Genomic DNA, 23083 nt, shown 5'->3' with positions numbered 1-23083 from the left:
ATGAGCTTCACACCAAACCCAGACAGGGACAGCCTCCCGCTGAAGAAGAGGGACCAAAGACTGAGCTCACTGTCACATCCGCAGCAGGAGTGTGATGCAGCAACATTCAAGGCACCTTACCCTTACAAGAGCCGCAATGAGTATAAGACAAAACACACCAGCCCCTTGCAGCCGTTGCCGAGACGGGTCCCTGCTCTCTACCAGCCCTGGATGCAGATTCACACATCGTCCACCAGCAGGTCCAGGCCTCAGGTGCTGTCTGCCTTCAAGGATCACCATGGCTGGGCAGAGTCGAGAGAGTTCAACCCCCTGCACCATGCATGGGACTATCCCTACCACTACCAATTACCTGGCACACCTGCAGTCCATCCACACCACCCCTCTAGATTCAGCCCCATCTCTCTGGTGTCAGAGGGTTTGCGACACCGCGAAGGGTACAACTGGGAGCAGCTCAAGATGTTAAGGGACAAGAGTTTCAATGCAGAGAGGCAAAGCAATAGCAGGAGTAAAGGACCATATGTGAGGAGAAGGGACAGGAAAGTGGAGTATTTTCCCAGGTTTGAAAGAGCAAGTCCTCCGTCGTTGAGCACTTGCCTACCTCACTCTGCTCAAGAGGACCAACATGATTTGTTGCACACACCAACAAACATTGTCCCTCAACTTGTGTCTGAACATTCCCTCAGAAGAGTTTCCTGCAACGATAACTCAAACAGCACCTATACCTCCATGAAAGAGGACACATCCACCCTGCCCTCTTCCGAGCACGTGTCTCCTTCTCCTGACCGTTTCCCCTGGCTGCTCCCTCACTTTGTGGCCGGCTCTCTGATCGAGCTCAGAGACGGGCGGCTGAGACGGGTGGAGCACCTGCAGACGGAGGACTTCCTGCTGGGATCGCTGGCTTGCCCGGACCTGCGCCTGAGCTGCTGCACGGTGCAGAGCATCTCTCCTTCATCCTACAACTCCTCCTCCTCCCTGTCACGCCTCCTCATCCTGCTTCACGACCAACAGACGCAGGTGAGGGAAAATCCCAGTGTCGAATTTTACATTCATAACAGAACCTTCTCATAGCTATAATTAATATTTCTCCTGAAGCTGTGTATCTTCCACATGTTGCATTCAGGTGAGAGTAGATGTAAACTCAAATGTCGATATATAGTCACACTCAACAAGAATGCACTGACAACTTGCTGACAGTATAAGGTGTTTCTATAATTGCCTGTATTTGTTTGGAAAACATGAGAAATCTGAGTGTGCAGATGCTTGATGCTTAACGGGAACAAAAAAACATATGTTGCATGGAATGAGTCTGTACCCACAGTAGAGGCAGTCCACATGAATCCACTCTAAGTGCTCAGATCTCTGGTAACACATGATTAAGTTCACGTCACAGAACGTTCTGGACTTGCCAACATGGAAACAATGAATTGGCTTTAAACCATTTTTTTATGTTGTAATATTTCAAAAAATCTGCGTCCAAAACTTATTTTTCCCTGGGGTTGTATTTAAACATATATAAATAATATAATAAAATAAACATAAAACATTTCAATTACATAACAATGACACATAATTTGTTAAGACTAAAACTATCATTTGAACTATAAAAGTTCAAACTGGATTTTCCATTGTGGCTGAGTGCAGTATTTTTTAGAAAGTACACAAAAACACACGCATCAAAACTTGAGCAAGACAACAACAAGAAACAAGAAATATTGATTCTCCCAAAAAGTTTTTTTCTACCTCCCAGATAACGCATGTGTCACAGGCCTTTGTTCAGACAAATAAATTAGCAGTTATCGAAAAATAAACTTTTTTTAATGTGGCATAGGCGGTCAAGAGGTCTGGAGCAGTCAGGTGACCTCTTGGCGCATGTATATGTGTCAATGTCTCTGCTTTGTACTTTGTCTGAGGAAGCCTGTGCCCGAAACATTACCTGGGAGGTCATTGAAAAGTTTGTGTGAGCATTAATTGGTGTGCGGACATTTCTTGTCCATGCATGTAGTTGGCCATCCATCCATCTATCCATTCGTCTATCCATACATCCATCAATCCATTGATTCATCCATCCATCCATCCATTCATTAATCCATCCGTTTATACTGCTTACTCTCTATTGGTCAAGGGGAGCTGAGTCCAGTGCCACCTGACCTGAGACAGGTGGTCAGTCTTTATTAAAAATGTGTCATAAGGTTTTCAAACAGTCAGAATCAAATACGTCCATGTTTCTTGCTCTGTAGTTGCTTTTTGAATTCATCACAGTTAGATTCTACAAACTGGAACACCACCAACCTCCAGGGAACAAGTATGTGTGCTGCATTTCTCTGTCTCATACTGGATATGTCTTTCCCTTCATCAGGAGTTGGTGGACGTCTATGTGGAGTACCCGTTCTTTGTGCGTGGGCAGGGCTGGTCCTCCTGCAGCCCTCAGAGAACTGCCTGTCTCTGTGGCCTCCAGTGCCGCCAGTTGAGCGTGGGGGACGTCTGCCTGGCCCTCACACCCGTCTCAGCTCCGTCTCAGCCATCACTGTCAGCCACACTGGAGCCAAAAACCTCACGCATGAAGTCAGAGAGAGGGTGTGAGCCCCCCAAGGTGTCACACCCACATGTTGTCCCAGGGTCACAGTTACCATCAGGGGAGAAGGAGGAGGTAAAGACAGTGCGGAGGAGACGTTATTCAGCCCCCGAGCTGAGAGGTCCAGGGACTAATTGTATGAAGTGAATGGGCCACTGGTTTATGAGCAGGGATTAAGTCAGGCTCTGTTAAGCTCTGCTATCTTTAGCTGTATTTGCTGTCTTTCTACCTCCTGAATCCTATTTCTGTGCATGACTGTCATCTTAAAAAAATGTATATATCTATAAGGAGTCAATATAAAGAAGATCGTTATCGCTCAGGATCCCCTAGAGGTTATATTAGCACAAATTTGTTGAGGTAAGTCATACTGATTATGTGAGTTGAATCAAGGTTAAATATCCCACTGTCTGTGAGCCTCATCAAAGGCTCATTCATGTGAGAAAGCGCTTTTTGAGAATACATGTGAAATATGTGTCTCCGCAGGGAGCTGCTGCAGTGACAGTGAGGTTGAGACGGATCTTGTAGGCTCTAAGAAGATAGTTTCAGTTTTCATTCTCCCCAGCAGTCCTGACAGAATCAGCCCGTGTTCCTTGAAAGGCACAGACAAAACCCTCCCTCAGGTCGTTCTCTGCTGGTGATATGTTCTGAAGCTATCTCCTGCCTAACGTTATGTAAGACTTCTTCATTTCTCACTGGGGCAGTCGAGCATCGACAATCAGCACCTCTGTGTTTGAATCAGTACGATTTCCGCTCTTACGCTTCTACCTCTATTTTCTATTCACAGTGACAGATGTAATTGTGTGTTTTTAACAGTGTGGGCAGTGATGTAATGTTCTCTGCTGGAAGCGTTCAGCTTCTCGGTGAATGTCACTGTGGATGCCTTTGTTTGCCAGCTTGTTGCACACATTATGTAAAGTATGTGCTTTGCTTTTTGTACTGATGCCGACTTTACGAGTGGAGACGCTTGTGCTATTCTGAGTATATTAAAGCCCACAATCAGTGTACAGCCTCATGTGTGGGCGCTGTGATGTCACTTCCCCCGTGAGTACTCACAGGTCACTGAATGAGGAGGAACTGAAATGTGGACCATGTAGACTCAACTAGGACTTCAGCTATGGCAGGCAGGTTGCTGTAAACATGACCACAGATCAGGTCTCTTACTTGTGGAGCAGTTTTCTCACTGTTAATAAATATGTTGTGTAAAATGTTCTGTACATTTGTATAAGTAGTACGATAAGAGATGAAACGCCAAATCATAAGGTGACAATACACCACAAGGTCCATGAAGGAGCTGATCAGCTGCTTTCGAACATATCACATGATCTTCTTCAGCGTGGAGCATATCCATCCATCATCTATAAGGATTGTCATTTGAGGCAGTGGTGTCAATGTTGTTATATTACAAGAAGTGTAGTTATTAAGGACCAATAAGTGATAACATTGTGGCAGTGAGTTACTTATGGATGAATAACTACAATAATGATTCCACTCTTACTGGGGATCCCTCTGACTCCCCTCAAGATCCATGGGGGTCCCCACTTTGAGAAACCCAGATTTAAGGGTTGTGGGGGAGCTGGAGCTAATCCTGGGGTGAAAGGTGGTATACATCCTGTACTCACATTCACACCTATGGTCAATTTAGAATCTCCAATTGACCTAACCCCTCTGCTTGTCTTTGGACTGTAAGAGTTTCTTGAGAAAACCCACACAGACACAGGGAGAACATAGAAGCTCCACACAGAAAGACCCCGGCCGCACCATGCCACATTATGGAATTATAGATTTTCAAATTTCTCCCATCTACAGAAGATGATTGTGTAAAAACATATGAGACAAGCTTCAGTGTAGAAAATAAACCTCAGTGAGTTTTATGCACGAGGGGAAGGGGATTTGAATTCCACTGCAAAGAGCATTGTTGATCCAAATAAGGTAAAAAGCACACGTCTGATTCTTGTTCCAATTTATTCAACTGCTTTAATCTGACAATGTAGAATTACAGCCTCTTGTTCGATCACCTGCAGTTTGCATCGGTTGGCCTCCAGAAGCCAGCTGTGGTCGGGGGTATGGTGCACACCCTGGGGTCCGCCTCATGAAGATGAATCACTGACATCTTGCAGACGGTACGCCCTTCACAGGCCTGCGGTGAAATATGTCTACGCCAGGAAACTATGGGCCCAACAGTCAGGGCCATTCAATCATCAGCACACTGTTATTAGCAGTCTCAGCTGTCATTCTTCACAGAGCTCCTGAACATCAGCAGCACACACACACAGGCGGCCAGATGTCTTACACCTGACCGGTATTCAACTGGTTGAAGTTGTTTTTTCTGATCAGGAAACAAGCTCAGTCGACTGCTCCAAAAGACAAGGTGCAGTGGGTTGTATGAGCGGCGTAATGCACATTTTTACACAGGCAATATTTAATATTCCCATGTCTAATATCCAGATAATTTAAATGCAGATATGTATGGTGTATTGTGTTTCTCTCCAAACAGGAAAAACTGGTTGAAAGGTTTTGTGTAATCAGTGATTTTGTGCTTCTAAAGTGACTCCACATGGCTCAGTTCACTTTGTGTAGTCCCACTTAAAGGAAATCCTTTGTTCAGCCATTCTCTGTTGGGATCTGGTAGTGGTTAATACTGAGCGGCATTTACCCAGAATAAAGTTCATTCTGTGGCAAGGATTCCCCAGTCAATCATCTTCCGTCTGCTTTCTCCACCTCTGTCTTTTTTTTTAAGTATCCCTCCAGGTTTATAAAACTCATAGGGAGGGTCGACAAGTGGTCAGTGGCAGCCACACGCTCTGACCACCATGTTGCGGTACTTTTTCAGGATGACGTTGGAGCTGTCGTCAAAGTAGAGCACTGAGATGCCGTGGAGCTGCGTCGGGGCGCAGCAGGGCTTAGGCACCGTCTCCGGGTTGATAAAGTGCACCTGAGGTTAGAAGAAGAGGAAGCATAAATCACACTGCACAGACAGCTGAAGTTTTTATGACTGTCATCACTTTCGGGACTTACCAGAGTTTGCACGATAGCGTGATTGGTGGCATTCATGTAGGAGTTGAGAGGGAAAGCACATTCCCCTTCACAGTAGTATGCGGCATAGCCCTCTGGTGCTATGATCCAGTCCTGAACAGAGAAAAACACAGGGTAAGGGTTTTCCGTGATGTGTTCACTTTGGATTTAAGTTAAATAAAATAATTTGAAATAAAATAAAATAAAATAAATTATACCTGCCATCCCAGATCTCTGAAACTAACATAGAGCTCATGTTTTTTACACCCTTCTTTAGAAAAGCCAAGATTATCTGAAAGGGAAAAGTGCAAATATGAGTCAAAACAAGTGTATTAAAAGAATGTGAATGGGTCGTTATATTTTATTATGACGGGGAGAATTTAAGGGTCCACCCACCTGTTGCAGCTTCAACTGCCTTCAGCGCGTCCTGAACAGTCCTCTGAGGTTTGGAGCGGTGAGACTGGCGACCCTTGTGGCCGTGGGTGGAGCGGATGCTGCGGAAGCGCACCTCACTGGCTTTAAAGAAGGCAACCATGAAGGGCTGCTTGTCCTGGGGCCCGGTGCCGGTCACCAGCCCTGCCAGCCGGGGGTTCCTCCTGTGGCCTACAGGGGGAGACAACACTTGCTTAGTCGGCCTCAAACAGCCACTGGCAATAACACTAGTCTGACATTCAACTAAACAATCATTTGTTCATCCTAATATCACCACAGCAACCACAGTCGTAATTCAAATTCGAAATAGATTCAGTCAATATGTGGTGCCTTTTTTTAGCCACAGGATTTAAAGAGCATTCATCATAACCATTAGTCATTTCTGGAGACAAACACTACAGTCCTAAGTCTATTGTTGGTTCTATGGAGCTTATCCCATCATTGTATGGCAGCGACTGACCGTGGCTGTCCTCCAAGACCAGGTGCAGGCCCAGGTTCTGCTCAGGTTTGACCAGCCAATGGTTGCTGGTGGGGGTCAGGTCAAACACCAGCCAGCCCTCCTCAGCAGCCCAGACCTCTCGCTGGTCCAGCAGCAACAGATCCACTTCACTGAGGAGAGGAACATACATCTGTGGTCAGAGCAGATCTATACATTTCAAGATATTTGATGGAATGTTTCCATATACAGGTACATTTACGCCCTATATATTTATATATATATATATATATTTATTATCAGCACTGCTATTATCATATTTAGTAGTATTAACTGGTGCTATTAGTAACAGCATCACCTCTATAATTATCATTATTGCTACGACAACATATCTGACGTGGTGTTAAAATGCAACTGTGTCTAATCTCTCTCTTCTTTGTTCCCTGTCGTCTCCCTCCCTGTTTCCCTTATCCGTCTCCATGTTTGTCCTCTCACCCCGACAGGGTGAAGAAGATGGCCGCCCACTCTGACCCCGGTTTCTTCTTCTTTTTTTTTCCTGTTGCCAAACGTTTGCTCATAGTGGTTAACTATATAAAGTGCACTGAGATTATGTATTGTTGATTGGGTGCTATATTAATATCATTGATTTAAACTGAATTCTTGGCATAAACTCAAAACTCATTGAATCATTCATTAAGATTCAATTCAGTTAGAAGTGAGACTTTCACCACCCCTATGTGAAAGCAAGAATAGTGTTGAGGTTTGTATTTAATAAATAAAAATATTATTCAATTTTTTATTTGGTCATTATTTTATGTTATTGTTGTTATTACTGTTATTGATTGTAGACTTTAGACAGCCAGTGCAAATGAATCACTCTCATATTAATCCCGGATCGCATTAAGTTTACTTTAACTGGTCTACTTCATCTATGACTGCTCAGCTGTATTTAGTGGGAGGGGTGACAGTTTCTTTATTGTTCCTTGGTATAAAAAAAAGAAAGAAAAAGGAAACAAATATAAACAGTAATGTGATATCAGAGTAAAACGAAAGAAAAAAAAACAGGGAACACAAGAGCAAACGTCCTTGTTTATACTCTTTCTTTCACATGAGCTAAGACAAATACAGGAAGACAATTCAAATGCAGGAACAAACCTCTTTATAATTGTATCAGCCTCAAAAACATATAGTGATCTGCACAGAGCTAGCAGTCTGAACCATGTTCTCCCCCACGGCAATCAGCCATTATCAAAGGAGCGTTTTCTTAACTTCCAAGAGGAGGAATCCTCCACTGATGTGTCGTCTCAGGGGCAGAGATTTCACAGACAATTGCTTTGTTTACAGATGGAGTCTGAGACCCGCAGGCAGACGTCTGTCTTTCAGTCCTGCTGCCTGCTCGTCTATACGTGTGGCCTTTGTGTCTACGAATGACAATGGTGTTGCCCTTTACACCATCATCACCCACTGTCACAGATGGAATCTACTGCTTGCACATGACTCAGCCCTCCCCGACAGGCCGAGGCAGGCGGGATAATGGGGTTCAGAGATTCTATCATGTGGGTGGATGGTAGTGCTTTGATTTATGAGAAAGATCTGTCATGTCTATTTTATCCAATTTCACATTTGGGTTTGAAACAAGCAGAGTAAGGAGAGTAAAGCTGACAGACAGAAAGACAGGCAGGCAGACAGACAGCGATGGAAACAAGGAGGAATAACCTGTGTGACAGAGTAAAGAGTAAAATTACGTCCTGAGGCGCGAGTGTGTTATTTGTGGTGGGAGCAGCGTGTTATAAACGCAGGTCTCCTGGGGACTCTCCTGTTCTGACTGTGTGAGAGTTAACTTGCTCCGGAGAGAACCACTGTGTTTCTGTAATTGAAAGTAATGTCTGTGTAAACAGCTCCAGCGCTGACACTAACATCAGCAGAAATAACCTGTGGGAGGGAATATATGCCGGCACAACTGATGAAGACGGAGCTGTGTGCACGTACGTCACCAAACTACCAGCTTCCCAGAATAACACACAGACATAATGGCTTTTTAAAACTCAACCGTCACACTCTGTCTCTTATATTTTTTTAAAAAAACAATTACAGTCATTTATTACATTTTATGTTGGTTTAAAGCTCAGGTATCTGCCACCAACTTGATAAGTTAGGATGAAAATATTCTCTCCGTCTACAATGACCAGATATAACATTTAAATACGTGTATGAGGCCACAGCTTTGCGAGCAGCACTGTCAGGCTGTACATAATCACAACCATACTCCAAGCTAAATGCTAACACCAGCATGCTGCTGTTTTTAGTAGGTATATCATGTTCTCCCTTTTAATTTAGCATGTACGCATGTCTCTTTTACTAAAGGCAAAGTCCTAAGACAGTGTGTTTTGGCCAGAAGAAATAGGAAACTGTTTCTGGGATGGCATGTCGGTGGTCATTTTTAAATTTCGGGGCACCACAAATACCACTTTATTCATATTTTGTGAAACAAAACTAGCCAAATAAAAACAAACATTGAAATGTTGCTCAGACAGAGAATCCCTCCACTAGTGTAGGATTTCTCGCTATAATAAATACTTTGAAAAATAATTCCTGGATCCACTCATATATCCATAACCCATCCCTTTACAAAACCTTTGAAATAGGATCAAGGGTTTTAAATGAATCCTTTGAAAGGCAGAAAGAGAGACATACATACGACAATGAAAACATACTATACACATTGTTAGATACCGACAGAGATAAATTATAAAATGATGGTCATTGGACACTTCATGGTAAAAGTCACAGAAATGAGGTGACACATGATACAAAATCAGCAAATTGAGAGTTCATTTCAGCATCGAAATAATAAAATGACCAGAAGCTGAAATTAAAGCACCCATACCTATTTGAAGGCTCCTGCAGGACCTGGTAGATGCTGACTATGAATGTTTGATTCTCATAACGTTCCTGGACGAAATCCTTGTAAATCCTGAACTCCGCTGCTGTGACGGCCTCCCCCTCTGGAATACGGGCGAGGTCGAACCGAAACTCCCTCCGGTGCTGCTGGTAGCGAGGATCCTGATCCTGGTCAACTGTCCGGGGGAACAAAAAGGAGAGGATATACAGTGTGAGCAGCAGGTCTGGAGAACAGGTGGTTTCCTGGCAGGGAGACCGAGCTCAGAGGCTGTGAATCAACATTTGCTTGCAGCTTATGTTTGATCAACTTTCCCACCAGCCTCCACACAACTGTGACACCACTGTGATTAATGGGTGATTGTTTTCTCCCCAGCTTACACACACACACACACACACACACACACACACACACACACACACACACACACACACACACACACACACACACACACACACACACAGTTAAACAATATTTCTGAGGCTCACAGGGAAAGTTTGTTCATGTGGATAAACCAAACTGCTGAGTACAATCAGATGGTAAACCAGTCAGCCTCTGCAATATCTGTCAAATCTGTCGCTCATTCAAAGGATCCTCTGATGTGTGTCGCTCTGCCCACATCTCGGAAGCGCCGAGATAGGAAAAATCCGGCTTCCACGGGTGAGGCCATTGATCTAAACATCACTTAAGTTCGACTCTGCCATACATGCCAATGTGGGGGAGAAAAAAACACACTCCCGGGCTCAGTTTGGCTCCCTGTTTAAACTGCACACATGTGCTGACCACAAGAAAAGGCCTGTTAAGGCACTGCCCGGAAAACCACAGCAGCCAGCGTGCTTTTGCAAACACACTCACGTAAAGTATAGAGAGCCACACAAATTCACGTGTGACTTAACTACCGGCGTCTGTACCACCCACACCTCCCTGATCATTTTGCCATGTATTACCGTATAGTGATTTCATTCTGATTGCAGAGGGTGAGGTGAGGCTGCAGTGGCGGGTGGCACGGCGCTGTTTCCGCCCCGCCCTGAGCCAGCTGAAGCTCTCGCTCTCCCTATATACCACTCAGAGTTTCCAGAAGAGCGGTGGTCAGGGAGAGACCCCAAAGCTCCCTGAAGCTTTCCAGTGTCGTGTTTTTACAGCGTTAGTCAATGTGTTTGTCCTTGGAAAGAGCAGTGGAGGTCTCTGGTGAAGGTGTGCAGAGCAGAGCAGCGATTAGCCACTTTAAACACATCCTGCCCAGTGGCATACACCATGACATCATCATGACATCACCCCGTGTTACTGCCGATGGTCCACTATTGTTTCAGTGTACAGAGACCCACAGTATACCCAATGCTAGGAACACAGAGTTTTCCCCCAAATGGCCCTCACACACACACACACACACACAAGAGTTTTCAAAAACACTTCTAACGACACCGCACACAGGCCGTTCATCGTTACGAGCGGCGCATTCTGAACCCTGCGAGTCATTTGTTTGACCGCAATTAAATGCTGCAGGGGAACGAGGGGTGTTTTTATGAAAGCAATAATTGCTTGTAAGGACTTGGTGTGTTTACGTTAGAGACCATTAGCTGCAGAGATCAGACCTCAGATATGCAAACTTCCTTCTGGGAGGCATTTCAACACTTCAGATTTCTCCTGACACTGCTGGGCCACACAGCCACGGAGATATCGTTAACCTATACTGCAATTTTATAGTAAGTGGGAGGCTGTTTTTTTCTGCTACAAATCAGCGTGGGTGGTTTTAAAGACACATCACAATCACTGCACTGAGAACAAACTTTAAAACATGAGGGTAATTGGATCTTCTTGAAGAGTAATTGGTTTAAGTGTTATGAAGGGCATTCTTGTCACTTATTAGTATAGTGAGAGTATAATTATTTTTTGCTCTTTCATATTCGTGACTTTCTGCATGTGTTGGCACGTTTTTAAACATACCTTAAAACCTGAGGCTGGTCTGTTCCAGACTAAAAGAAAGACCTAAAATCCTTTTTTTGCTGAACAAATATATCACCTATTCATTAATCTGCTGCAGAATGTCAGAAGGCTCAAAGTGTCACATGAAGGGTGGCCGTGCAATCACAACCGCAGCTTAAGATTACAAAGTAAGTGATTATTTCTGCACATGGATGTACAAATAATGAGAAAGTTAATGAGATTGTTCTGGTGGGGGCAAAATAAATTCTTCATATGATCTCCTTATGCTACAGATCAGCTAAGCAGGACAAACACGTTTCTTCCTACACGTTCTCACAATGGCTCTTCTGTTCTTCAAAGAGGGTTATTCCTCCAACATTTTGAGAGCATTGTGAACTTGCTCTTTTTTTTCTTCTTTTTTGAATGAAAGCCAGTGACTTTTCTGGCCATTAAGCCGTTTTCCCATGCTCTGCAGGTGTGCTGCGATCAGGTCAGAAGGAGCCCATAGTCGACGCACGTGTACTCGTCTCCGGGCAAAGACTTTCAGCAGCTGCAGACAAAAAGTGAGCAGAGCAGAGAGCTGCAGAGGACTCGCAGCAAAGTCAGGCCTCAGTAGTGCGTTCAATATGTTTCGTAAACACATGGGGAATAGCAGCTGCCTTGTGTAATGCTGCTTGATGACAATGAGACCAATTCTACTGTGATTCTGGAGGTACAACCTGTGGTTTGGCACTCAAACACAAGTAAACATACACAGCCGTGCACTTGTATGAGTAGTCACATTACAATGTCTCAAATTCGGTCTAACAAATGATAGAGGGGCTCGGTTCCTTTTTTTTTTTAACTTTCCCTCTATGATGTAATTTACCAATAATTGAATGACCAATGTGTACCTGTGTACACTGGCCGCAGGGATCGGAAGGCTCTACAGCAGAAACCTCTCACTCACACTGGAAGCTGTGGTCTTTTGAAAGGAAATAAACCAGTTCAGTCTTGAATTGATCATCCAGGGACCACCAGGATAGAGCCACTCACAGCACAATGTGGGAGCACAAGCTAACAACCTCTGCCGATCATCAGGAGGCCGTGGTGGTGGTGAGCTTTAGAGACAAATAATATAAACTCATTGTGTCCTTCCCCCCCCCCCTTCCTCTTCATAATCAAAGTCTACAGATGTGCAACCACATGAATCTGTTATTGGTTTTCAGGAACAATGTTTCCAGATCTCATTAGCCAAACACTGTGAGTTAGAAGTTAATGACTGAGGACGTAAAATGTATGTTTTGCATTTCAAATTTGAGAGTTTCCAAATGTTCAGCATTAAGCACACTGTTGTGGCCTGATTGAAGAAATAAGTCTAAACGGCTCCTCATCTAAGGTTTAACCTCAATCCAAATGGCAAACAAACAGATGGTTAAAGGGTTTTCTGAACAAACTTCATCTCCTCACTTTGCGGCCCTCATCCAAGCCCTGAGGCCAGAGAGGGCCGCAGAGAAGGACCGGTTGGGTTTGGACGTGACCACAACTGGATAAGAGCCACAGCACCATGTCATCGGCCTGTTTCACCATAGTGATATCAGAGCTGCTGTGGGATCTCCAGGGGAAACAAAGGCAGGAGTTGCCTTCTTATTAATTAAATATAGCTGAGTGTGCGCAAATATCCCACCTTTGACCCCCATCGTAATTTACACCCTGGAAACGAACTTGCAAACAGATGCAGATCCAGGACACGCACACCTGCAATAACATATGTTTAGATGCAGCTTGTATCTTGATCTCGCTCAACTTGTCTCCGGCTCCCCGGGGGTTCAGAAATGCCTGTTCAATTCCTAGTCATGCGAAACAAAGCCAGGCTAAAGCCTCTCCCTCGAGCTTTGAAGGGATTCTGGGGGAATCGGATACAGGCATGTTGTCATAACATTTACAGCTCGGGAATGCATAATGCTCCATTTCAAGTGAGGAAAGTGACCTAAAAGCCACAAAAGTCGGTGACACAGAGACTCTCACAATGACACACACACTTAATCAATGCATTCTGTTGTAGGTTAGTGGTTACGGGAAGGGACACGTTTTAAAAAACCTGTAAACTCGTATATGACGAACATAACGCACCAATGCTATTTTTTTCCATCATAAAACTTTAGTAACTAAAGTTTGTTATGACCCCTCCCTTAGGTATTATAGTACTGCCACTGTGATGTGAGAGGAGCAGATTATGATTTTGACACATAATACAGGATATCACTGGTAAATTGGTCACTTGGGCTATTGTATGAAACATAAATATCCTGTTGCTGCTAAACCACAGCCCACTGTTGTGCTAGTTATCTAATGCAAGTTGGACAATTTGAAAGAACTCACCCAGGTTGACAAAACTCATCACCATATCTGCGTCATCCAGGAAGCGGCTGTCCTGTGGGGTCACCATGGGGGAGGCCTGGGTCGGCACAACGGGCTTATAGTAAGAATACCCGCGCGGCTCCGCGTCTGTGGAGATGGTGTTGTACAGGTCCAGCATGAACATGGGCGCAGCGTTGTGTTTGGTGTGGATGTGCGGTCGCGGGCGGCGCGGCAGCCCCAGGATGGAGAGGATCTCCCGCTGCATCTCCCGGCGCTCCTGGCTCCGCAGCCGCCGCTGGATGAAGCTGGAGTGCACATCGCTGTCCATGGAGAAGTTGGAGAAGGCGACCTGCGTGGCCATCACGCAGTAACCCCAAGACAGGAGGGTAGTCACCGTCGCCAAGGCGCTTGTCAACATTTTTGACCCAAAGTTTTACGCACGGCTCTAACAAGTCGAACGCTGAGTGGGGAGAAGCGGTTCTTTCGCAAAATAGTCCTCCTTCATGCGAGGAAATCAAACGCGCTATCCTCTATGAACTCATGGTATCACTCCCTCGTCATCTGCTGTTACGCACGGTCTGATTTTGCTCTGCGCTCCTCTGGGTGGCAATTTGGGATTGGATTTTATTGAGGCTGTGTCAGGGGAGGGGCAGGAGGGGTTCAAAGTGGGATAAACCAAAGAGTGGGACAGGGAGTGAGGCAATGGGCGAGAGGGGATCAGTGTCCTTTCATGAAGTGCGCTTCTTGGTAATACGATGGGTGTGGACCCTTCAAACCCAAAGTGTCCCATCAGTGCGTCCTTTGTTTGGACATGATCGTCTGGCCATTGATGAAAGTGGGCTCCAATTAATATCTGATTAGCACATGTATTCCCTGGAACCCTTTCTTTTTCTCTGCAGGTCTGGCAGCATCTATTTGTTGTGACCAAACCCTCGTTCTCTGATACTAGCATTAACTGCCATTTGTACATATTTTCGACCCCCATGATGTTTTAATTATCACATATTTGGAAAGTTAAGGACCTTTAAATATTGAACTAGTGCCTCAACACAAGGAGACACTTCAACACTATGATAAGTAAAGAGGGGAAATCCCATAATCCCTTCTTCAGAGCAGACACCTTTGAACTCAAACAATAAACCCAGGCCCACCCTAATCGTGGAGGGGTCTGCACTGATCTGCAGCAGCAGTAGCCCAGGTACATGATGGGACATGCCAATGGCCCCTATGAATTACTACAACAATGAGTAAACCACTCCACTGGGACTGCTTTAATAGAGAGTTAATGGGGTGGAGGGCGGGCGATGAATGACAAAGGAATAAAGGGCAGATTATACATGTGCTTGATTTGTGGTTTTAGGGCAGCAGTGACTGGATCAGCCGTTAAAACCTTAAAAGAGGAGGTTTATGTGTCATAGCCACTGACCAAACTATGAGAAATGGCCTTTTCCTAACGTGCTCCTCTTTATCGCAACCTCTATTTTCAACTTCTCTCTTTGCACAAAGGGGATCACTGACCCAATCCATAAACAAATTCATTCAATCTAAAATTACCCAATAAAAACCATTAGGACCAGCAAAGGTCACTTCACATGACTCATTCCTTCGAACCTTTAAACTCAAGAGTCCTCTACAAACATTTGTAGACCTCTCTTAAGTGGTAACAATTAAAGATTGTAAACGTCTGATTCATATAAGGACTTTTCAGCAGGGTGGATGCCATCTTATATGTCTCCATGTTCTATTAATGTGCCAAATGTATACTGACTCTAGTCCAATACAGATCATTCATTAACAGTCATACTATCATTATAGATGAATGGGAACTTTACACTCCTTATACACAACCGGTCGAATATACCTTGAAGATTCTCAGTAGTCCATGTCAAGGTATTTCTTGAGATGTATAAGTGTACATGGGCAGCTGGACTTGCCTGTTTCTTGAAAACGTTTCCCCTCTAATTCAAGAGGCTTCTTCCGCTCTGACACACTAGTGAGATGATTCATGTATCAAACATCTGTGATTCTACAGCTAGAAGATGTCTAAACCTGATTCTTTTATTTTGTATTAAATATCCCCTTCATTCAGATTATGTGTCCATACATGCAAACTCTACATTTAAATAGACAATAAAATGATTACAGGCATGGTTACAGTTGGAGAGTAAATACGAACATTTACAACAGCAGACTACTGGATAATCAAGTACAATTTAGATGTCTCACAATTGATTCATAGTTGTACCCCAGTTTCAGATTTTATGCTTTTTACTCGTCAACATTTAAACGAGGATTGTTATTACTTATTGGCCACAAAGTAGTAACTTATCGCGAAGTTGGATGATATCCACCAACTGAAACTGCATTTTCTATCTTTAACAACCATAATAATACTAATACAATTTATGTATATAGCACCTTTTAAAACACATTTACAAGGAACTTAATAAGTTCAAAGTTAATAACTGAGGGCAAACGATAGAAAACAATTCAAGAACAACTACAGAATAAGACAATAAAAGATCACAAATATAAGAATATAAATGCCACAGATGAGAAATTAGCAAGATCTAGTAGAGAGGATCCTGGGCCAATGATATGAGTTAACTAAACCAGTCATTAAACGGTGAACCGTTAAATATGGTGAATTTAGTGTGACGGTATCTATAATAATAAAATGATTGGATGAGTGATGTGTCTTTAAATGAGATTTAAAAGAGGACACGTGGTTTGTGATGGTTCTTTTCTCTCTCACTGTGGACCAGCTGGGATTATCTGCCCATAAATGACGAACTACACACAGAGAAGCGACGACACAGCAGCTTCACTCCCCTGAGCGTCTCTCCTCTAAGCAGTGAAGTCACTTCTGGTCTAACACTGCCTCCATGCGTCCACCTCACATGGACCCGCACACCGGGGCCGCTGATACGTCATCTTACTGCGACATAACGGCAGAACCAGCGCCACATTTTTGGTTGCGCCAATTTATTTTGGCATTTGCAGCCTTACCGCTTGAGCCACAATCAAAACAAGTCTGGTGGTATGTATGCTCGTGTGGTCGTGAGGCTGTGTTACAGTTGTGTCTAAGTGTGATGTTAGCAGGGAAGTTACCGGCTACGGTTGGTGGTATCAGAGACTGACGAGGCTAACGTTAGCCAGCGGCAATTCACACCCATTATCTGACCCACATACATGTCTAAATCAGTAGCATATGAGCTAAGGGGTACTTTTAATATCTTCCCAGTTTATAGCGTCCTCATGTACCTAGCACGCTAGCTAGCCACCGGTGTTTACGAGCTAGCCGCGCTAACTGCTGGAGCTAGCGGTAACATTAGCTGCTGCGCTGCATCTTGTCAGGTGTCAGGTTGTTTGGTTAGCGTTGCACGAGTTTACTTGACCTGATATCGAACGTGTTCACGTTTGCGTGAGGTTTATTAACGAGGAGCCACGAGTATAGATCTAGTTGCAAATTTGATATATAATTGATTATTGGTAGAACGTCATCTACAACCGGCTACACTCACTGTTTGTGTCAAGCTTCATTCTGAGTTTTCCTCACCTGCTGTAAATTACCTGTGAACTCAGCTTTCAATCATGTTGATGCATCTGAAAACGACAAGTGATGTGATTCTGCTGGTATTGACCCACACCGTTCCTCTCCGCCTTTTCTCTGCTCCACATCAGGGACAACATTAAGCACGATGAGTTTATTTGGGACTAGCTCCGGGTTTGGAACAGCCGGGACAGGTGTCTTTGGGAACGCAACAACAGAAAGCCATAATCCCATGAAGGTGAGACAGAGGAGCAGGAGAACAACTATTTGACATGTTTGTCTTAATAATTGCAAGCAGATCTGATCTGAGTTGTGTTCTGAAAACGTTATGTTATTCTTCTGTTGTGTGTGTCCCAGGATGTTGAAGTGACTTCACCTCCAGATGACAGTATCAGTTGTCTGGCTTTCAGTCCGCCCACCATGCCAGGGAATTTCCTCATTGGAGGATCCTGGGCCAATGATGTAAGTGAATTGTGCAGTCCTAAAAGTGGTTGAATATGAAAACAGTAGGTCTGTGTTAACCCCTATGGTTAACCCCTAACCCAGACCTGTGTCAAGGCTAATGCCCTATTTTGCCATGTAAATATATAAATTCCTAGGTCTGACCATTCTTATGAATCCACTCTAAAATTGAATGGGTTCTTAACCTGGATCCCTCCACAACATTTCTAGGAATGACAGGATAGCCTTGGAGGAGGTCATTATTATAATACTGTACATGAATCACGTTGAGAAGCTGGAAGATTTCCTACACAAAGCCCATCTTTCATTAACGGCAAGTAACGTTAGTAGTATCGTCATAATCTTTGACAGCTTAATAACTCTGTTGCTATCCTCTGATTCTCAGGTCAGGTGCTGGGAGGTGCAAGACAATGGCCAGACAGTTCCCAAAGCCCAACAGATGCACACAGGTCCAGTGCTGGATGCATGTTGGAGCGATGTAAGTCTCAGCATGCAGAGCAGGTTCAGCTAGTAGATGCTGTTTGCCGGTGTCATGTAACAATCTATGGTGTGCTGTTCCCTCGAATCAGGATGGTAGTAAAGTGTTCACTGCTTCCTGCGACAAGACAGCCAAGATGTGGGATCTCAACAGCAATCAAGCCATGCAGATAGCACAGGTTGAATGAGAGCTCACACATCCACTATATGGTTCTAAGAATGATGTAGAATCAGCTAAAACCTTTCACTGTTTCTCCTCACAGCATGAAGGTCCAATCAAATCAATTCACTGGATAAAAGCACCTAACTACAGCTGTATCATGACTGGCAGCTGGGACAAAACACTGAAGGTACAACTTTTTCCATCGGCACATGTATTTGTGGTAGTAGCTTCTAATCAGCATGCTCTCAAGCGCGCCTGAACACTGTGGTCTGCCTCAGGTTCCCTCCTAGTGCTGCGGAGGGCCAGTCTAACCATTACATACGGGTGAATGTGTCAGTGAGAGACAGAAGCTGCTTTCAGACATGACCTCCGGGCAAAATCAGGAGAATTGGCTACGGAGTTTATCCGAAGCTTTCACAACAGCATCAAATCCATTGCTTTATTTAGACGACAGGTGGAGCTGCCGGGTGCAGCAGACAGAGACAGGAAGTGACATATTAACTCCGCTGCTGATCTCATCATTTTATCACCACAAACTCTCTTGACATCTTCATCTGTGTCTTCTACGTGTGTGTCACTGCTTTTTCCTTTGCGCTCACACATGCTCCTCCTACTGAGTCCAGTGCATGGGGGAAGCAGCTAGAGAGAGCACTTCACGCAGGTCTACAATGAAGCAGAAGCAAGAAGCACTTCATTTAGAGATCTTTTATGTGGGCTTGAGTAACAACGCAAAAGTCAGAGTCAGCTGCCCGGAAGATGTCCACTTGGAAAGATTCAAGAGCTTTTTGTGATAATGGCCAACATCAGTGTAAATGTGCTGTAAAAGGAAACAGCTGCGTTCTCCATATGTTGAAGCAAACACTGGAAAATATCTGCACCCAAGTTTATGTCTGAAAACGGCTTATGAGAAATGTAAAAAATATCTTAATGTAGCACTGAGAAAAATGCTTCTCTGTTTTCCTCCTCAGTTCTGGGACACCCGTTCTCCAAATCCCATGATGTCTTTGCAGATGCCAGAGAGAAGCTACTGTGCAGATGTTGTAAGTGTTGTTTGAGTGAAATGGCACATTTTCAAATGTAGTGATGCATGAATTTTTTGGCTTATTTCTAATCTTCCTGACATGTAGGTTTACCCCATGGCGGTGGTTGCCACAGCTGACAGAGGACTGATAGTGTACCAGCTGGAGAACCAGCCCTCGGAATTTCGCAGAATAGACTCTCCTCTTAAACATCAGGTGAGTTAATTAAGTGTCATTAACGATGATCTGTTCATAGTTTCTCTCTATACACCACTAACCCTTGTACTTTTTATTAGTATCACCAGTATAAAGAGAATTTAAATATACATTTTGTCATGCGTTGTGGTCTTTTGATCTGATGTACTTCTTTGCCATGTCCCTGTAGCACCGGTGTGTTGCCATATTCAAGGACAAGCAGAACAAGCCCACAGGCTTTGCCCTGGGAAGCATCGAGGGTCGAGTGGCCATCCACTACATCAACCCTCCAAACCCGTGAGTGTGCAAAATGATCAGTTTCTCACAACTGAGTGTTTGGAGTGTTGTTGATCAGTATCTAAAGTGTTGCTTCAATTCAGTAAGGTCCAAACATCACTTATAAACATCTTGTTTACATAATTTTAAAAGACACTGCTCTGACTGTTGAAGGCCTGAGGCAAAAGATTATATGAATGTGTTTGCTGACGTCTTTCAGAGCCAAAGATAACTTCACTTTCAAGTGCCACAGGTCCAATGGAACCAACACAACCACTCCGCAGGACATCTACGCTGTAAGTTGTCAGAGTTACTGAGCCAGTGTTGAAAGAAATGTATAATTTGTGCTTATAATTTATTAGATTGGCTTTAAAAAAAATCAGTTTTGATACAGTGTGTTATAAATGTTTTATTTCACTGGAAACTTTCTCCTCATGGGAGGACACATTAGCTAGGAATAATAACCTAAACTGGATAAACTAGAATAGTAACCGTAAAATGATTTGACTGCTCACCATCCAAATAACTAGTTTTCATCAGTATACATTTTTAACATGCTCATTAAAATATATATCATATTATACTAAATTAAATTATCATACTAAATAAGATATTCTCCCCATAGGTAAATGCTATCTCCTTCCATCCTGTTCATGGCACACTGTCTACTGTGGGCTCAGACGGCCGCTTCAGCTTCTGGGACAAAGATGCTCGCACCAAGTTGAAGACGTCCGAGCAGCTAGACCAGGCCATTACAGCTTGCTGCTTCAACCATAATGGCAACATCTTTGCATATGCTTCCAGTTACGACTGGTCGAAGGTAAGGGGTATTCAGATGTGAATACGTGTTTTGTAAGTTGCAGTTGGCCTTTTGACAGCGCCAAAGTTTTCTTGTTCTGTTAAGTCTGACTGTCATTCTGAATCCCACAGGGCCATGAGTACTACAACCCCCAGAAAAAGAATTACATCTTTCTGAGAAACGCTGCAGAGGAACTGAAGCCTCGGAACAAGAAATGGTGAGTGAAGGGCAGTTACTGTCTGTAAACCTGGAGACCCTGGCCGCCGGGCGGTGCTGCCCCACTGCCTCTGCTCTTGTGACTCACTCACTCTTTTAAGGCCCGTCGCATGCATGGATGTGGGCAGTGAGAATATAGACATGGTTCAGATTTCCTGCGCTGTCTTTTTTAAAGTTTTACCTTGTCAGTAGTTTAAACACCCTGCACTGTGTTTAATGATATAAATTCAAATTGTTTATTAAGTTATAAGTGCTAGCAATGACACGATTCAGGGATCACTCATCTGTAGGAATGCAATAATTTACAATGAATCACACGTTTGTAAGCATTTGCTTAGTCTGCTGATTTTGTGCCATTTACTCACAAGGAGAAAACCCTTACAGAAATACACCAAATAAGATACTTTGTGACTGACTGCTCCCTCCTGTCTTTAGATTCGTCGTGCCATGTCGCATCTCTCGTGAAGAAATGCGGAAGACCTGTTGCTTTAGTGTGTGTATACGCTCGAGACAGACTCCTTTCTTTCGGCAAACACCTGGACCAATGCTGTGGTGCTGCGTGTACTGTGCATGGACCAATCAGAGGGGCCTTTCCAACCTGCCGTTGATGACAGCTACGTGACAATTGGCCTTAGAGTTTTATCATAGAAGGGGGGGGGGGCTCTATTAGTCATTCATCTTGATCTTCATTACTTTTTTTACGTGTTCGGCTCTTCAATATTATTTTTTTTACAGTTTTCCAAAGACTTTTCATTCTCTTGATTTGATGTTTCTCCGAGGATTAGCTCCATTACATAAAACTGGGATGTAAAAATAAATAACAAAGTGCATACTCTTAGATGTGAACATGTTTGTTCCAACTTGAGGGAGTAAGCAGGTTCAAAATAACCTATTGTGTTTGCTGTATTACTGTTTGTCGGGGATTTACGGAAATGTAATGTGCATGCGAAAAACATGACCACTATCCTACATATATTAGCTGTAAACCTCTTCATCTGGAATAACACACATCCAAAATGATAAACTTTGAACAGCATCTGTGTCACAATGACAGTTCTGTCTGCTTGTTTTAATTCAAGTCAACCAGCAGGGGGAGCATTTTCCCCACGGGAGGGTTGCCTCTAGAACATAGGAGAGAAGCTGGGTTGTCAGAGGTAAGCAGGACAAATGAGATCAAAGCAGGACAGTGGGGTTCTTCACTCAGGTTCATTTCTGTTGTGTGGGATACATAGCTGGGGGGGCTGTGGTATCAAGAGGATATGAATGAGGGCGCATGGGCAGCTACAAAGGCCCATGTGTGAAAAGTGAACCAGTTCATAGAGGAGAAGGTGTGAATTAAATGCCTTTTTATTGAGGTCATTAGAGTATCACCTCGCCGTTAGCCTGACCCTTGGTACTTAGCAGCAGAACTGCAAGGCACCGAGGGCGGGAAGATACACCGCTGCCACAATTCACCGGCTCCTCTCAACTTTCATGGGGTGACACTGGTACCACTCCTCTAGACTGCCGTCTCCTCTACTGTTACATCAGGCTCCATCTAGTTTCCTCAACTGAGCCGAAAAGTCCTGGAGTTTGACTAAATTCCAGATTAAAAATCTGAGTAGCTTGCTTCTGTAACCCTCAGGAGATTGATGGTTATTTTGACAGCCAAGCTATTACAATATGTAGAATTGACCTGTTGTTGCAGACCCCTGCATCTGCCATCGAGGTTATTAATGTTTGTGAGCAGTCTAACACAACCTTGACAGTGGAAACCAGACGCTCGGCACACAGGCTACATCTGCTGCAGATGTTTTTGGAAAATGTGCAATCATATGCTGTATGGGGGGGTGCAAAAAGGTAGCCTGTTGTGGACGGCCAATATAAATCTTTCATATGGAATTTAAGACAGTTTCATTATGCAACAAAGGCCAAGTAAACTCACCTTAGAATCAAAGTCAAGTCAATGTCAGAATTGTTTGGTTTCCCTGTTGTAAATGTATAAGTACACATATAGGTGACACAACATATAAGTACTCAACATATTAAGTCCTGAAGTGAATTTCAAGTACTCAACTTAGTATGTAGCCAAAATCATTGAAAAATTCACTTTAAAAACAACATATCAGTCATAAATGTTTTACACAAATCTACGGGGGGTTATTGTACAGTAGCACAACTCTATCATGGGATAAATCATGAGATCATATTAGGGAGAATGTAGACGATAGAGTATATCAATTAAAATAAACCTAAGAGGAGTGTGTTGTGTATTTTAGACGATAGTTTCTACAGTTTCACTCTCACTGTAGGGGAATGTTCAAACTTAA

At 43.8% G+C, this 23083-nt stretch overlaps 3 protein-coding genes across 5 annotated transcripts in view; 2 read left to right on the top strand and 1 right to left on the bottom strand.

Annotated features, from left to right (window-relative positions):
* Nucleotides 1-2706, top strand: part of LOC128446381 (uncharacterized) — a 5343-nt gene extending 2637 nt beyond the window's left edge. The window contains exons 3-5 of the mRNA XM_053429416.1: nucleotides 1-1014; nucleotides 2357-2562; nucleotides 2616-2706. The exon at nucleotides 1-1014 is cut by the window's left edge and continues 132 nt beyond it. Of these exons, the coding sequence (XP_053285391.1) occupies nucleotides 1-1014; nucleotides 2357-2562; nucleotides 2616-2706 (1311 nt within the window). The remainder of the gene's footprint in view (nucleotides 1015-2356; nucleotides 2563-2615) is intronic.
* Nucleotides 2707-4574: 1868 nt separating this feature from the next.
* On the bottom strand, nucleotides 4575-14199 carry LOC128448504 (bone morphogenetic protein 7). Of its 2 annotated transcripts, none has more exons than XM_053431192.1 (7): nucleotides 13636-14199; nucleotides 9340-9529; nucleotides 6467-6625; nucleotides 5981-6177; nucleotides 5803-5876; nucleotides 5588-5698; nucleotides 4575-5504 (listed from the first exon to the last, which is right to left on the bottom strand). In XM_053431192.1, exons 1-7 carry the CDS (start codon nucleotides 14030-14032, stop codon nucleotides 5355-5357), a joined length of 1278 nt encoding a protein of 425 aa, XP_053287167.1. In that variant the 5' UTR covers nucleotides 14033-14199; the 3' UTR covers nucleotides 4575-5354. The 2 variants fall into 2 exon arrangements, with proteins under 2 accessions (XP_053287167.1, XP_053287175.1); XM_053431200.1 differs by having other exon boundaries at nucleotides 5981-6187; nucleotides 6477-6625.
* A 2295-nt stretch (nucleotides 14200-16494) lies between these two features.
* rae1 (ribonucleic acid export 1) lies at nucleotides 16495-21825 on the top strand. Of its 2 annotated transcripts, XM_053431220.1 has the most exons (13): nucleotides 16495-16654; nucleotides 17299-17405; nucleotides 17525-17629; nucleotides 18015-18107; nucleotides 18199-18285; nucleotides 18370-18456; nucleotides 19238-19309; nucleotides 19397-19504; nucleotides 19674-19780; nucleotides 19980-20055; nucleotides 20385-20579; nucleotides 20690-20775; nucleotides 21210-21825. In XM_053431220.1, coding segments are annotated over exons 2-13 (1107 nt in total). In that variant the 5' UTR covers nucleotides 16495-16654; nucleotides 17299-17315; the 3' UTR covers nucleotides 21211-21825. The 2 variants fall into 2 exon arrangements, with proteins under 2 accessions (XP_053287195.1, XP_053287186.1); XM_053431211.1 differs by lacking the exon at nucleotides 21210-21825 and having other exon boundaries at nucleotides 20690-20779.
* The last annotated feature ends 1258 nt before the right edge of the window (nucleotides 21826-23083 follow it).

Source organism: Pleuronectes platessa, chromosome 2 (genome assembly GCF_947347685.1).
Source record: "Pleuronectes platessa chromosome 2, fPlePla1.1, whole genome shotgun sequence".
In the NCBI taxonomy this organism is placed as follows: Eukaryota; Metazoa; Chordata; class Actinopteri; order Pleuronectiformes; family Pleuronectidae; genus Pleuronectes; species Pleuronectes platessa.
The sequence above is the reverse complement of the archived record's forward strand: the minus strand, read 5'-3'. Positions and strand labels throughout refer to the sequence as shown.